This window comes from Salvelinus namaycush, chromosome 26, assembly GCF_016432855.1.
Source record: "Salvelinus namaycush isolate Seneca chromosome 26, SaNama_1.0, whole genome shotgun sequence".
Lineage (NCBI taxonomy): Eukaryota > Metazoa > Chordata > Actinopteri > Salmoniformes > Salmonidae > Salvelinus > Salvelinus namaycush.
In genome coordinates, this window is record NC_052332.1 from 3,238,218 (window position 1) to 3,255,924 (window position 17,707).

The following is a 17,707-nucleotide window of genomic DNA, read 5'->3' on the forward strand; positions in this document are numbered from 1 at the left end:
GGCCGTAGGCACTACCCTATGTAGTGCCTTGTGGTCGGAGGCCGAGCAATTGCCATACCAGGCAGTGATGCAACCAGTCAGGATGCTCTCGATGTTGCAGCTGTAGAACTTCTTGAGGATCTCAGGACCCATGCCAAATCTTTTTAGTTTCCTGAGGGGGAATAGGCTTTGTCGTGCCCTCTTCACAACTGTCTTGGTGTGTTTGGACCAGTCTAGTTTGTTGTTGATGTGGACACCAAGGAACTTGAAGCTCTCAACCTGCTCCACTACAGCCCCGTCGATGAGAATGGGGCCGTGCTCTGTCCTCCTTTTCCTGTAGTCCACAATCATCTCCTTAGTCTTGGTTACGTTGAGGGATAGGTTGTTATTCTGGCACCACTCGGCCAGGTCTCTGACCTCCTCCCTGTAGGCTGTCTCGTCGTTGTTGGTGATCAGGCCTACCACTGTTGTGTCGTCTGCAAACTTAATGATGGTGTTGGAGTCGTGCCTGGCCATGCAGTTGTGGCTGAACAGGGAGTACAGGAGGGGACTGAGCACGCACCCCTGGAAAGCTCCAGTATTGAGGATCAGCGTGGCATATATGTTGCTACCTACCCTCACCACCTGGGGGCGGCCCGTCAGGAAGTCCAGGATCCAGTTTCAGAGGGAGGTGTTTAGTCCCAGGATCCTAAGCTTAGTGATGAGCTTTGAGTGTACTATGGTGTTGAACGCTGAGCTGTAGTCAATGAATAGCATTCTCACATAAGTGTTCCTTTTGTCCAGGTGGGAAAGGGCAGTGTGGAGTGCAATAAAGATTGCATCATCTGTGGATCTGTTTGGGTGGTATGCAAAATGGAGTGGGTCTAGGGTTTCTGGTCTAATGGTGTTGATGTGAGCCATTACCAGCCTTTCAAAGCACTTCATGGCTATGGACGTGAGTGCTACGGGTCTGTAGTCATTTAGGCAGGTTGCCTTTAAGTTCTTGGACACAGGGACTATGGTTGTCTGCTTGAAACATGTTGGTATTACAGACTCAATCAGGGACATGTTGAAAATGTCAGTGAAAACACCTGCCAGTTGGCCAGCACATGCCCGGAGCACACGTCCTGGTAATCCGTCTGGCCCCGCAGCCTTGTGTATGTTGACCTGTTTAAAGGTCTTACTCACATCGGCTACGGAGAGCGTGATCACACAGTCGTCCGGAACAGCTGATGCTCTCATGCATGCCTCAGTGTTGCTTGCCTCAAAGCAAGCATTGAAGCGATTTCGCTCGTCTTGTAGGCTCGTGTCACTGGGCAGCTCGCGGCTGTGCTTCCCTTTGTAGTCTGTAATAGTTTGCAAGCCCTGCCACATAAGACGAGCGTCGGAGCCGGTGTAGTATGATTCAATCTTAGCCCTGTATTGACGCCCCGCCTGTTTGATGGTTCGTCGCAGTCCATAGCGGATTTCTTATAAGCTTCCAGGTTAGAGTCCCGCTCCTTGAAAGCGGCAGCTCTACCCTTTAGCTCAGTGCGAATGTTGCCTGTAATCTATGGCTTCTGCTTGGGGTATGTACGTACAGTCACTGTAGGGATGACGTCCTCAATGCACTTATTGATATAGCCAGTGACTGATGTGGTGTACTCCTCAATGTCATCGGAAGAATCCCGGAACATGTTCCAGTCTGTGATAGCAAAACAGTCCTGTAGTTTAGCATCCGCTTCATCTGACCACTTTTTTATAGCCCGAGTCACTGGTGCTTCCTGCTTTATTTTTTGCTTGTAAGCAGGAATCAGGAGGATAGAGTTGTGGTCGAATTTACCAAATGGAGGACAAGGGAGAGTTTTGTACGCGTCTCTGTGTGTGGAGTACAGGTGATCTAGATTTTTTTCCCCCTCTGGTTGCACATTTAACATGTTGATAGAAATTTGGTAGAACTGATTTAAGTTTCCCTGCATTAAAGTCTCTGGCCACTAGGAGCGCCGCCTCTGGGTGAGTGGTTTCCTGTTTGCTTATTTCCTTATACAGCTGACTGAGTGCAGTCTTAGTGCCAGCATCTGTCTGTGGTGGTAAATAAACAGCCACGAAAAGTATAGCTGAAAACTCTCTAGTGTGGCCTGCAATTTATCACAATATACTCTACTTCAGGCGAGCAAAATCTAGGGACTACCTTAGATTTCGTGCACCAGCTGTTGTTTACAAATATGCACAGACCCCCCCCCCTCCCCCGTCTTACCGGAGTGTGATGTTCTATCTTGCCGGTGCAGCGTATATCCCGCTAGTTGAACATCCATGTCTTCATTCAGCCACGATTCTGTGAAACATAGGATATTACAGTTTTTGATGTCCCGTTGGTAGGATATTCGTGATCGCACCTCATCTAATTTGTTGTCCAATGATTGCACGTTGGCGAGTAGTATTGATGGTAATGGCAGCTTTCCCACTCGCCTTCTGCGGGTCCTGATGAGGCATCCGGCTCTTTGTCCTCTATACCTGCGTCGCTTCATCTTGCAAATAACGGGGATGTCGGCCCTGCCGGGTGTTTGGAGAATGTCCTGTGCATCTTGCTTGTTGTAGAAAAAATCTTTGTCTAATCCGAGGTGAGTGATCTCTGTCCTGATATCCAGAAGCTCTTTTCTGCCGTAAGATACGGTTGCAGAAACATTATGTACAAAATAAGTTACAAATAACGCAAAAAAACCCACATAATAGCACAATTGGTTGGGCGCCCGTAAAACTGCTGCCATTTTAGATTTGTATTACTATCTCTGAGGGTTTAGAGCTTGAGGTAGTCACCTCATACAAGTACGTGGGAGTATGGCTAGACAGTGCACTGTCCTTCTCTAAGGACATATCAAAGCTGAAGGCTAAAGTTAAATCTAGACTTGGTTTTCTCTATTGTAATCGCTCTTCTTTCACCCCAGCTGCCAAACCAACCCTGATTCAGATGACCATCCTACCCATGCTAGATTACGGAGACATAATTTATAGATCGGCAGGTTCTTTACCGTTCGGCCATAAGATTTGCCACCAATGCTCCTTGTAGGACACATCACTGCACTCTATACTCCTCTGTAAATTGGTCATCTCTGTATACCTGTCGCAAGACCCACTGGTTGATGCTTATTTATAAAACCCTCTTAGGCCTCACTCCCTCCTATCTGAGATATTTATTGCAGCCCTCATCCTCCACATATAACACCCGTTCTGCCAGTCACATTCTGTTAAAGCTCACCAAAGCACACACATCCCTGGGTCGCTCCTCTTTTCAGTTCGCTGCAGCTAGCGACTGGAACGAGCTGCAACAAACACTCAACCTGGACAGTTTTATCTGAATCTCTTCATTCAAAGACTCAATCATGAACACTCTTACTGACAGTTGTGGCTGCTTTGTGTGATGTATTGTTGTTTCTACCTTCTTGACCTTTGTGCTGTTGACTGTGCCCAATAATGTTTGTACCATGTTTTGTGCTGCTACCATGTTGTGTTGCTACCATGCTGTGTTGTCATGTGTTGCTGCCTTGCTATGTTGTTGTCTTAGGTCTCTCTTTATGTAGTGTTGTGTTGTCTCTCTTGTTGTGATGTGTGTTTTGTCCTATATTTATATTGTATTTATTTCTTTATTTTTATCCCAGGCCCCCGTCCCCGCAGGAGGCCTTTTGCCTTTTGGTAGGCCGTCATTGTAAATAATAATTTGTACTTAACTGACTTGCCTAGTTAAATAAAGGTTAAATAAAAATAATAATAAAAGGCACAAACCAGATGGGATGGCTGCAGAATGCTGTGGTATCCATGCTGGTTAAGTGTTCCTTGAATTCTAAATAAATCACTGACAGTGTCACCAGCAAAGCACCCCCACACCAACACCCCTCCTCCTCCATGCTTCATACATTTAACTACTCTACATCTCACAAAGAAATGGCGGTTGGAACCAAAAATCTCAAATTTGGACTCAGACCAAAGGACAGATTTCCACCAGTCTAATGTCCATTGCTTGTGTTTCTTTGCCCAAACGAGTCTCTTCTTATTATTGGTGTCCTTTAGTAGTGGATACTTTGCAGCAATTTGACCATGAAGGCCTGATTCAAGCAGTCTCATCTGAACAGTTGATGTTGAGATGTGTCTGTTACTTTACCTCTGTGAAGCATTTATTTGGGCTGCAATCTGAGGTGCAGTTAGCTCTAATGAACTTATCCTCTGCAGCAGAGGTAACTCTGGGTCTTTCTTTCCTGTGGCAGCACTCATGAGAGCCAGTTTCAACATAGCGCTTGATGGTTTTTGTGACTTTGGAAGAAACTTGAAATATTTCTTGAAATTTTCCGGATTGACTGACCTTCATGTCTTAATGTAATGATCGACTGTCGTTTTTCTTTGCTTATTTGAGCTGTTCTTGCCCTAATATGGACTTGTTCTTTTACCTGGGGGCGGCCCGTCAAAAAGTCCAGGACCCAGTTGCACAGGGAGGGCTTGAGACCCAGGACCTCCAACTTGATGATGAGCTTGGAGGGTACTATGGTGTTGAATGCTGAGCTGTAGTCAATGAACCGCATTCTTACATAGGTATTATTTTTGTCCAGATGGGATAGGGCAGTGTTTAGTGTGATGGCGATTGTGTCATCTGTGGATCTGTTGGGGCAGTATGCAAACTGAAGTGGGTCTAGGGTAACAGGTAAGGTGGCGGTGATATGATCCTTGACTAGCCTCTCAAAGCACTTCATGATGACAGAAGTAATTTAGTTCTGTTTTCTTTGCCTTCTTGGGTACAGGAACAATGGTAGCCATCTTGAAGCATATGGGGAAAACAAACTGGGATAGGGAGCGATTGAAATATGTCCGTAAACACCCCCGCCACCTGGTCTGCTCAGGATGTGGCAAACCTGGTCAAGAACTACAGGAAACGTATGATCTCTGTAATTGCAAACAAAGGTTTCTGTACCAAATATTAAGTTCTGCTTTTCTGATGTATCAAATACTTATGTCATGCAATAAAATGCAAATGAATTACTTAAAAATCATACAATGTAATTTTCTGGATTTTTGTTTTAGATTCCGTCTCTCACAGTTGAAGTGTACCTATGATAAAAATTACAGACCTCCATTTTTTGTAAGTAGGAAAACCTGCAAAATCGGCAGTGTGTCAAATACTTGTTCTCCCCACTGTACAAAGCAAGGAAAGTGAACTTCAAAACGTGATGTAGTTTTAATGGAATTTGCAGTTGGTAATGGTAAGTAATGAATCTGCTAGCTTCTGACATGAAAAGAGAGCAGTTGATGGGTTACTAAAACAACTCGTTCTATTGATTGGTACCAGCTATTCCTAATACTTTTTTAAATCTAAAGTAGATGATTTGTGTCTAAAGTTGCATTGAAAGTGATTGGAAGTTGGAAGTGATTATGTCACAATGGGGAGCTTTAGAATGCTGAGGAAATCCCATAGAAGGGGAAGGAGGACAAAAAGAAGGAAAAAAAGTTGTATATTTTAAAAAGTATAAAACATATTTAAAAAGTTGTATACAAGCAACTCAAGTGAGACAATTCTGCACGTTTTAAAGTTTGAATAGCGTTTCTAGCTTAAGCAGTGTAGGAGGATTAGCGCGCTAAAGAATAACTAGATTGTAACTTTACAAGTAAAGTTGTGGGGCTTGCTAAAGCGCTTTAAAATTATTTTTGTGATAATGGAAGTTTAAGAAGTTGTACTTTATTTATATTATTTGAATAGTGAAATAATTTCAAATGCCCATCCCTTCTCAGTAGTTGTGGTCAGTAGTTGTGTGGTAAGTAGTTGTGGTCAGTAGTTGTTTGGTTGTGGTTAGTAGTTGTGGTCAGTCGTTTTGGTCAGTAGTTCTGTGGTTGTGGTCAATAGTTTTGGTCGGTAGTTGTGTGGTTGTGATCAGTAGTTTTGGTTAGTAGTTGTGATCACTAGTGGTAAGTAGTTTTGTGGTCAGTAGTTGTGGTCAGAGGTTGTGTGGTTATGGTCAGTTGTTGTGTTTGGGTCAGTAGTTGTGTGGCCAGTAGTTGTGTGGTTGTGGTCAGTAGTTATGGTGATTAGATGTGTGGTCAGTAATTCTGTGGTTGTGGTAAGTCGTTGTGGTCAGTAGTTGTGTGGTCGTGGTCAGTAGTTGTGGTCAGAAGTTTTGCTCAGTAGTTGTGTGGTTGTGGTCGTAGTTGTGTGGTCAGTAGTTGTGTTCAGAAGTTGTGGTCAGTAGTTTTGTGTTTGTGGTCAGTATATTTGGTCAGTCGTGGTCAGTCGTTTTAGTAAGTAGGTGTTTGGTTCAGTAGTTGTGCTCAGTAGTTGTGTGGTTGTGGTCAGTAGGTTAGGTCAGTAGTTGTGTTGTCAGTAGTTGGGTGGTTGTGGTCAGTAGGTTAGGTCAGTAGTTGTGTGGTCAGTAGATGGGTGGTTGTGATCAGTAGTTGTGGTCAGTAGTTTTGTTCAGTGGTTGTGGTCAGTAGTTGTGTGGTTATGGTCAGTAATTGTGGTCACTCTTCACCCTCGTCATCATTTTTTGTCCTCTGAGTCTGAGTATCCACAGCATCGGCTCAGTTTGGGCTGCTCAATGATGACATAGAGAGCTGTTAGCTGACGTCAGCGAGCCACTTTTTGTCACCCTATACTCAGACAAACAGCTTTAACTTTTTATTGGTAGAAACTATTGCTAATCCGCTTTATTCAATCAAAGGGGTACAGTCCGCCCTTCTCTTTAGACAATTTAGTTATTTAGAGCACAGAGGATGATCCTGAGTAGGAGGACAAAGCTAGTGATCATTAGAAATCTTCTCTTTATCATTCCAGGTCATCCTATTGATTGGTACAAGCTATTCCTAATCCGTTATTGGAGAGGAAGATTTCATGTCCTTTATGTCCTTGTATGACTTGCTGGGGGAATGTTCAAAACGGCAGTTGTTCGCAAAGTAAGTTACAGAAAATGTTGTTGCGGTTACTAAAACAGCTGTATTGTTTGATATTTCTGTTATTTTTACAGATTTGCGTAACATTTTGTCTAAGTTGTTAGAAAAGTGGTCAATGTACAGTAGCTGATTCGTGTCTGAAGTTGTGTTGTTGAATTGACAGTAAATGGAAGTTGGAAGTGATGATGTCACAATGTTGAGGAAATCCCATACAGGGGGATGGAGGACAAAAATATAAATAGTTAAATATTTTTAAGATGTCAAAAAGTTGTATACAAGCAACTCAAGCGTGACCATCCTAAACGTTTTAAAGTTTGCGTTTCTAGCTGAAACGGTGTTAGAGGAGTAGCGTGCTTAAGAATAAGAAGAAAATAGGAAGTATGTCGAAGATTGAAGCTGGGGCTTTTGCTTCGCAAACCCCACAATAATAATAAGAAGAGGTATGTTGAAGATTTATGTAGGGGCTTTTGCCTTGTAATTCTGTACATGTTTCTATACAGCTGACATATTTGGTTTCGACTGAATCTACAATCAATTGCTCTTTAATAGTTTTCAAATAGTTTGAATAGTTTGCTAATGGTTAGCTTATTGTATAATGAATCATGGAAGGGGTACTGATCGGAGGGATAAAAACCTGCACTGCTGGTATGCTCATTACCACAGCTTTAATGACAAACAACTACAGATGTCTCTTTATAGTGTGACCGGGGCAGCAGGTAGCCTAGTGGTTAGAGTGTTGGGCCAGTAACCGAAAGGTTGCTGGACTGAATCCCTGACCTGACAAGGTAAACATCTGTCGTTCTGCCCCTGAGCAAGGCAGCACTGTTTCCCGGTCGCTGAAGACGTGGATGTCGATTAAGGCAGCCCCTCTCTGATTCAGAGGGTTGAGTTAAATGCAGAAGACACATTTCAGTGTAACGCATTCAGTTGTACAGCTATCCCCCTTTCTGTGTGTTTACATGGTAGTTTATAGGCAGTACCTGTACATATAATTAGTGTGGATAGGTACACATTATGGTGGGTACTAGGTAGACACACCTATGTAAACACATGTATGTCAACAACTGCGGCATCTTCCAATGAGCAGACAGACATGGCAAGCTACCTTTGGCTGCTGCACACTGACTTCTACCGGCACAGAATACCACCGTAGTCCTGCACTGAAGCTGGTACAGAACTGGTCAAGATGGTTAAGCTGGTCAACCTGGATCTTCCAGCAGGGTATGTATTAGGGACACTTATTCTAAAGTGGTACCAAACTTAACATTGAGATAGCGCACAGGAAACTTCACAACTGCATTAATCTGGTCAAACTTTTATTGAAAAATAAAATAAAAAGAATGATGGTTAATACAACTGTAAAACTACCACATTTTCATGTTTACCCCTCAAAGCAATACATCATGTTTACCCTTCAAAGCAATATCTGATCCCATGACAATCCCAAGAGCGCATCACAACCTTTTGAAGACTGCATTATCTTTAGCTTTGCCCTCTCCAACCCGTGCTACATGTAAAAGCTGTTCAAAGACATAAACATTTGAATCAAAAGTATAAACAAATCCATAATTAGATTGTCTATAGATCTTTTGGTGCATAATCACAAAGGGAGCGTAACAGTAAATTGGCATCACTGATGCAATCCCTATTTCCTTTACCGAAAGTATCAGCCACCTTGGGACTGACTGCCTCCAAAGCTGCAGGAGATACAGGTCTCTATCTGTCTCCCGTCTGTCTGTAGGGATGTGTTTTGTTGATAGCAAAACATCATTTGATCAATGCTGTAGTAATGACAGACTCTCCCTGGGGCCAGTGCAAACTGGTGGCCAAGTGTTGGTAGTAAATGTCTTGATAGGTGATGAGGCTTCCATTGACAGTATTTACAGTTACACTATACCATTTGTGTTCTGGGAGGACATCTTGTGAGTCATTTGATGACTGCACAACATGTATAAACATGACATTTCCTATTTGCATGCATGCATCTGGGGTCCATATAAGCACCTTCATATGTTATAGCACCATTTTTTAGTTCATTTTTTACCGTTTTCAGTTTAGGACCCAACTGTTGGCATGCATACACTTGGGTTTTTTTCAGATTGGTTTTCTAAACATTGCAACCTTTTACAAACATTACAAGGCATTGAATGAATAGTCATACAGTACCATACATGTAGAACATGAAATAATACAGTACACATGTTAAAGAAAGTTCTAGAATACAGAACAATTGCTTTCTTGTTTTGAGTCATCTAATATTCTACGGAACTACAGGACACGCTAATGTTTTAACATTACATTTATCCAAAGATACACTAAACTTTTCTGCTTCACCATTTCATTTTTTTTTATATCATTACCATAGACATTTAGTTTTAAATTCTACTGCAAAAATAGCATGATAAACACAAAAATAAACAAAACCAACAAAGCTTCTTCAATACCCATACTTCTCACAGCACACTACATACACCAACTATAAATTAGTAACATATTTAAAAGATGTCCTCACATTTCCAAAGTGAAGCCTGAACTCCTTTTTTTCTTCTTCTTTTAGTTGACACTACTGCAGTTAGGTGGTTAGTAGTGTTTTGTGGCGCTTGAGTGCTAAGTAGCCTATGCTTCGGAAACTATAATCTCCTAAAGATGCTTGAACATCCTTGGTGTTTCATGCAATAGAAATCTGTTGCAATAAACATCTCCCTCGTATTTCTTTCACCAGACTGACAGGTCATCTTTTCCATTTTCCAAACATACCTTTGTTCTAAAAACGAAGAAAAATCATCATCCAAATAAAAACAATAGAATCAAATTGTAAAGAAGTTCCAAGGCTTAAAGGTTAGAAACCTTTTGTTTAGATGATAACAGTCCAAATTCGACCACTAAGCTACATACCACCCCCCAAAAAGCACAAGTTTATTCACTTAAATTGTGAAAAAAAAACTGAATTTAGGGTAGATATCAACTCCATTTGACATTGCTAGCTGCCGTTATTACTACAACAAGTAGATAAAACAATAGCATCGGAAAGCCATAACACTGTAAGATTTTGACCTTATTTCAAAAGTGTCACAGTGGTTCAGGTAAAACAAAACGTAAAGATGAAGGGTAGGCTATTGACTTCAGGGCCACTATCTGGGTCAGCTTATCTCAAGGTGCAGCTCTTTTGAGGTTAAAATGGATGATATCAACATCTAGGCGAAGATTAGCTTCATGGTGTGGCAATTTAAGAGCATGATTGTCACTTCAAAGTTTAAACCAATATGCATGGATCATGTGGTCGCTCCATGTGAATTGAGTAAGAAGCAGCAGAGTAAAGTGCTGTTTTTTAAAGTGCTCTCTTAAAGGAGGCTTGTGTTTCGAAGAGCACATGAGCTGTGCATCCCCCTTCATATTCTCTCTCCATCTCCAAGAGAGGAAAAAAGCCTTTGTTTTTAGAGATATACATGATGCAGGCAAAATTTGCCCCAAAGGTTCTGTGATCATCATTAAAGCCTTAATAATCTCAAACACAAAATCACTGGGCACTCTAAAATATTGATATAAATTAAAGCATGTGGGAACAAACTAATTTTCAAGGAAAGTTGTGCTTTGAATGATTTTTCTATAATGAGTTGTTAAACTTTTCCCGTTAGAATAAATTAAATCAGTCAAATGGAATTTCCATACCACACATTAGATAATTCAAATAAAACACACCTGAATATTCTTGTGCTTTTCATGTACTTCTTTTTTATGCCTCTCCCTAATGTCAATATGCCTTGTCTATTGCTGTTTTGGTTAGTAATTTTTGTCTTAATTCACTGTAGAGCCTCCGGTGACTGCACCTGGCTTAAATGGTGCCTCTAGAGACAAAACTGCTCTCATCATCACTCAATGCCTAGGCTTACCTCCACTGTACTCACATCCTACCATACCCTTGTCTGTACATTATGCCTTGAATCTATTCTTCCGCGCCCAGAAACCTGCTCCTTTTACTCTCTGTTCCAAAATCACTAGACGACCAGTTCTTTTAGCCTGTAGCCGTACTCTTACCCTACTCCTCCTTTGTCCTCTGGTTATGTAGAGGTTAACCCAGGCCCTGCAGCCCCCAGCATCACTCCCGTTCCCCAGGCGCTCTCTTTTGATGACTTCTGTAGCCTACCTGGTTAAATATATATATATTTTTTTTCATAAATAAAAAAGTTTGGATTGACACCTCTAAGAATACAAAATAAAAAAAACAACAGTCTTTAATTAAGATAGAAAAAAAATCATAATCAAGTTTAACCCCTTCTTTTTTTGTCATTGACTCTTTTTTCATCATATACACAGTACCTCATCCCTTGAGATTCGAAATTCAGTCAACTGCATTCATGAGGAAACTACTATATGTCTTTAAGATGTCAAACATCATAATATCAAGTTTGTTTTAGAGGCAATGATTTTTAACCTTGCCTATTTTGTTATTGACCCATCCTTTTTTTTATCATATACACAGTACCTCTTCCCTTGAGATTCAGTCAACTGCATTCTTGTGGAAACTACTATATGTCTTAACACAGAAAGTAGCATGAGTATGATGCATTCTGACTGTTCTAGTTGGTTCATCTCTCCTCAATAGATCTTCCATGCGGAACAAACATATGGCGAGCTAAATGTACAGCAAATTAAATTGGTCAATTTCCGCTCTGCAGAAGAACCGCTGTTTTATAGACCCTGTAACGCAAGGGGCACAGTTGCTAGGGAGTTGTAACCAAAAAGAAAACTAAGAAATATGAACACTCTGTCAGACTATTTCATACATCCTTTGTCAGACATATGAAGAGATGTTTAGACTAATAAGGTGTATGGATTAGGTCATCAGCATAGGACATTTTATGTCACTGAACATATCAGCCCCATCACCTTATCTGGCAATAAGTCTATGGTGCCGTTTCCTGGACACAGCCCCTAAATGATAAAAAATGGTCTAATAAAGCTCCAGGGGTCTAAAATGTGGCGACAAATTAGATGTGAAGGAAGTTTGTAACAGAATATCGCCTGTCTTTTTCAAAGACCTCATTTGGGCATGTGACAAGGGCACATTTTTCAACTGTCTGCTGTCTAACCAGCCTCTACATGTGTTGAGACTATTACAAAGTAGGCAACAAAGCCTATATCAATAAAGATTATCTGTGTTGGGAGCGATGCTCCTTTCTAAAGCACCACAAGTGTCAGCATGACTTGAAACTAAAAATATAGTACGGCAGATAATCAAAAATCCATGTGAGGAGAAATTATGTTTTCACTTAAAGTAATGTGTTAATATGTAGTGCTGAGCCATTAGTGCTTTTTGAGGTCGGTTCGGTTTCGGTTCGATTATTAAAAAATAATCATGGTTTTCGATTTTGATAATATTTTTAGACATTAAATGCACTATGCAATATGTGGGTTGAATGCTGTAACACATAAATCTTTTTTTAAGTCCCCATGATGGTAGTGACTGCCCATTACTGCGTATCACCTATTAACCATAATTTAATCACATTACTTTACTTTAATAAAATATTAGAATGAAATAAAAGTAATCAAATAATACTAAGTCCTCAAATAGAGCTGCTGCCTATGATGTCTGACAAACTCACTACTTTAGTAGTTCTTCAAAGTAAATAAGGCATACTTTTATTACTGCTGAATACCAACTATCAATCACTTAGATCATGTATTTTCAGGCTCACTAAGCAACTGCTTTCTATACCTCTTGAAGGCATGTTCTCTCTTCTCTCAATCTCTGTGTCTTGCTCCGCACAGACCGGACAGGTTTAAGTGGGCGCCCAATGGATTATGGTCATTGTAGTTAATTACCATGTTTCCTGCTCTAAACTATGTAGAATATTGTCCCGTTGGAAATTACAACTCCCTACCACATCGCACAGTTCAGGCTTGATCTGATTTATCTCTACAGAAACGGCACATCAAGCTAAAATTGTCTGTGATGAGATTTGAACTCACAACCTTTGGGTTGCTAGACGTTTGTCTTATTCGCCTACCCATCCACTTCAACCAACCCCCCCCAACTGTTATTTTTGCCTTTAGTAACCATATGCCTTATGTTACCTTTGGTATGGTTACATATCATACTAAATGGAGTGTCTCGGATTTACGTACAGAATAATACAAAATGCTCTGAAACCAGGTTGAGTACAGAAACCTGACAGAAACACTGCTAGCCTAACACAAATGTACTATGGCTAAAACTTGGCTGCGACATGCTTTCAAGGGTGCTCTGCAACACCTGGCTGATACCAATATAGTGGATTAGGGGGTACCCTGACTGGGACTCAAGCCCTGGTCCCTGCGACTGTCATTCCAAAACCATTATACTATCACAATCCTCGCTATATGAGCCCTGATACAATTCTGACTAAGTGTGTTACCCCTATTGGCACAATGCATAGCGTGTTTGGCCTTCAAGCCAGTGACCATAGCTGTGTTCGAATACTCATACTAACCGCACTAACCATACTTGTGATGTAAATTGAGTATGTAGTATGCTTATTTTTCATAGTATGTTCATAGTTAGCATGCCAAAAGTCCCTGGATGTCTTACTAAATTCGCTAAAATATGAATTATACAAGCAGTGGACACTATTTCCGTGCTTTTAGGGCCTATAATGCAATTCTTCAGACAATGGGCGTGGCTTCACAACGTTTTCAGATTTTTTAAAAAATGGCGGAAAATATGCAGCTGAATTCCAACGAGAGCGGATACACCCGTTGAATATGGCCGGTGTCGATAAACGTTGCAAAAAAAAGCTAAACTAAACTGTTGCCAGCAGCACAGTTAGTCACCAACGCTCTGGATAACACGAAAACAGCAAAAAACAGCTCTGCTAGGGCGAGTAAAATGGTCAGAGTGAGATGTTCTCTCATTTGTGTCTGGAAGTAGCTAGCTAGCTAGCCAACATTAGCCAGTTAGCTTGGGTGCTTGACTACCGTTGTGAGGTCAGAACGCTCAGATCAACCCTACTCCTCAGAGCTTCCAGTGTGGCCTCCGAGATTGAAAACACAGAATTTACAAATGAACATGACAAAGCTCTGGATTTACGATCGCCCAGAGCTAACTCTGAGCGCTCTCTGGCACTCCATATTGAATTTACGAACACACCCGAAATCGTAAAATGTCTAGCTAGTCATGTGTTATGCTAACAAGCGAGAAAGAGGTTGCATAGCAACAGCATCAACTTCCAGTAGACAGGCAAAGCGCTAGTACACTCAACTGAAAGGCTACTGTTTGTTTACAGTATACTAAAATGAACTAATAGTATATAATCATTAAGTATGTAGTATACAGTATGTCAGTATGGGTATTCGATCACAGCACCGGTTTTATATCCTTGTCCTGCCGTTTGTTCCTAGGCCATCATTGAAAATAAGAATTTGTTCTTAACTGACTTGCCTAGTTAAATAAAGGTTAAAAAAAATAAAAAATAAAAAAGTTTGCTACATTAGTGTCAAAAGTGGGATGGCGGCTGTGCGATGGCTCAGACATGCTAGGGGGGCGAGTAGTCGAAGTACAGGGATGTGCCTTCGAGTAAGGAGGGGGCAGTGTAGCAAACCTTGCTATATGTGCCACGTTACAATTCCAAGCAAGTGGGTTAACCCTATTGATACGATGCATAGGGTGTTTGTCTGTCACGCCCGGTATTTGAGTTCTATTCCCTGCCCCACTGTTCACTACAATCCCAAAAGGCTCAACTATCATGGTGAGGTCGCTAGGTGTTGTAGCCTACAAAGGTCGTTTAGTATTATTACATGGGGTACAACTTTAATTTTATCTTTCAATTATGTTATTATTTTTATTGCTGGCTCTGTTATACAGTTAATTACATGTGTATGGCCTTAGGGAAAATAAAATGATCCTACCTAAACTAGCCTACAACATCGCAATGCAATTCATATTTGTATTATTATTTTCAGGTAAGTACAAGTAATAATGTAATTTGAATAAATGCTCAAAAGCAGTTAATTGAACGTTTCATTCCATTTGGATAAATTGTGGGTCTACTCTCGGCAGATTATAAAGTCTAGTAAGGCATAGTGCAGGACAGTCAGGCCTGTATTTTAATTTCTGATACTGATGCGCTGTCTGTTGCTGATCATCATTCTCCTGAGTCGTTTTAAATAGTGTAGCCACATAGGCCTATGCTTCTAGCAGGCCCAGTTATTCAGGAAAGCTTACTGTGCGTTTTGCCTCCTTTCTGATCCGAGTGGCGATTCCTCGACCTAGAACCTAACGCTTCAATATAGCCAAAATATTTGTAATTTTACCTTTAAAATGTATTACCTTTTATGTGTGCAATAAACACAACCAGTCACAATGTTTTAATCCGATTATGCTACTTCAAAAGTCTCCTGTAGGCTACCTGCGCACGTTCATCCACTCCACTAACTAATACAATTCCAGCATCCAAACTGCGCATTGGCCATTCCATGAATGGAAAGAAACATCAGTTACAAAATAGCAAAAAGTTAAATGACATTCAGAGATTGTCAAGCCAAGCCATCGATACTGAGTAGGGAAAGATGTATTCCCTGTTTGTTCGGATTGACATACTCTATTTGAATGGGGTGTTGAAAACGCAAACCATGATGATGTGCTCGAAGTCGGTATTCGGGATGCAGTTATGAATTGATTATTGGTTGTGTGTAATGCTTTGGCACATAAAATCGTTGCATATATTTGATATAATTATAAATATAGCATCAAAATATTGAAAATCTGATTTCCCCCTAGCTGATAATTGTCTGCAGCCGGCTCTGATTATAGTGTAATGACATAGGCAGGGAGTCCGTGATGGTCGGCGAACCCTCAACCAAACTGTCCCTTATTCTATAAAACGAAATCATGAAATCATGAAGCGCTACCTACACAAATTATTGTTGCTGTTTAAACAACAATATCATGTATAGCATTCAGCAGTATATCTTACATTAACCCCCTACCAATGTTTGTGGGGGACAGGACGTGTACACTTTCATGTCTCACCTTTTTTTCCTCAATCAGACAATCACATGCGCACACGCACTTTCATTCACACACTCAGTCAACCACAATGAGAAAAAAAGAAGAGATTTGATTCACATAAATTACCTATATCATCATTTAGCCTTTTGAATATCATTTTTCATTTTTCAATAGGCAACACGTCCTGCTGCACCAATTTCAAAACAGATGCCATAATCGAAATGTATGATTGAAACAGGAACGACCACGAACAAAGCAAAAGTGCTAGTTTACAAGAGACATAGGCCTAATAGAGGTACATTAAGAATACTTTTTCATATGTTCTAGGATATTGTCATGTTTAGCTTTTTCCATCCCTGTTTTAACCCACCATCACTAGAAACCTCTTACAGCCATATAATGCCATTGTCAATCCTCTTGTTCTCCAATGTCCTCGCGAGTCTCTGTCCTCTTCTCCTCGTGACAGGTGACAATTCGCTGCATTTCCTCCTCATACCTAATGAAATTATCTCCAAATCTGGCCCAGGCTTTCATGGGAACCGTTATGGTGTTCCTGTATGGCTGTTTTACCTCGCTAATCTTTAAAAAGACACCATACCGATTGGAACCAACGTCGAAATAAAACCTCTTATTGTCCACTCGGAATGATGCTGCTTCGGGAAACTCGGTGGATTCTTCATGGTTCCCATTGCCTCTTCTAAGCTCATCCGTGGCATTATCATCGCCGTAGTCTTCAATCAGCTGCGACAGTGCATCTCTGAATTCGATTAGCCCTTGAGCCGGCAACACTATGGTTTGATCGATGCCCTGGCCGTAGTAACCGATGGCCCCATGCCCTCTGCTGGCAGTCTGTCTGATGCGGAGGAACCTGCCTCGCTGGTTCTCTTTCAGGTCCAGATAGTACTTTCTATTGTCTCTCTCAATGAATTCACTCTTCAGGACGCGATGAGTATGTTCCTCCGACACCGCAGAGCCAGTGGGAGACACTGATGCTGCGTGGTGATCCTGCGGTCTTCTGCGGGAATTGTGCGGGCGGCCCTGACCATTGCTCTGCTCTTCTGGCCGTGATACCAGGCCACCTCTCAACCCAATATGAGCGTAATAATCAATGAAGTCCCCCAGGCAATAACGTAGATCGGGTGCCATTGACATGGACAGCGTTAATTTGCTCTTCCTGATGTTATCATGACGTTCTCTTCCAATCCAAACCTCTGCAATTTTTAGGAATCGGCCCCGTGCACTTTGTTTAACATCCAAATAAAACCGTTTCTTCTGGATGTCGACACGTTTAGAGGCAAGCTCCTGAATGTCTATGCCCTGCTGCTGACTGCCAGGGTGAACATACTGTTGAGGATATGCGCCTCTCGCCATCGAATCTGATGTAATCCTTCCTCTGTCTCTTTCCATCCCTCTTGAATATGTTGTATCAGACATCATTATTTCGTTTCCAACACAGTTAAGCACACGACAAATTGCCTGGCATTACCAGCCAACATGCTGTCTTTCATGTAACCTTATTAGTTTCGCTAGATAGACAGTTTATTGCTATAGTAGGCTACATTTGAAAGATACCTGGATTGACCTGAAATGGCCGCTACCTGACAGGAGTATTCAGCTGATCGAGTTTCTGCGTCCGGATTTAAAGGTCAAGCGTTAGTAACGTTTGGTACCATTTTCATCGTAACCCTTGGCAAGACGGGTTACTTAGCTACCCCCTTTCCTGCATCTGACAATTCTCCCGGACAGTCTCTTTAGAGGGCGCTGCTTCGGTGGTTTCCACTAGTTACTACAGCCACAAAGTCAAAATTGGTTTTATCGTTAAAAAAATAATAATTAAAAAATAGCTTTTGGCTC

At 41.3% G+C, this 17,707-nt stretch overlaps 1 protein-coding gene across 1 annotated transcript; it reads right to left on the reverse strand.

Annotated features, from left to right (window-relative positions):
• Positions 1-16,261: 16,261 nt before the first annotated feature.
• Positions 16,262-17,224, reverse strand: LOC120021841 (purine-rich element-binding protein gamma-like). Its single transcript, XM_038965687.1, has one exon. The coding sequence runs from the start codon at positions 17,222-17,224 to the stop codon at positions 16,262-16,264; it is 963 nt and encodes a 320-aa protein (XP_038821615.1).
• Positions 17,225-17,707: the final 483 nt, after the last annotated feature.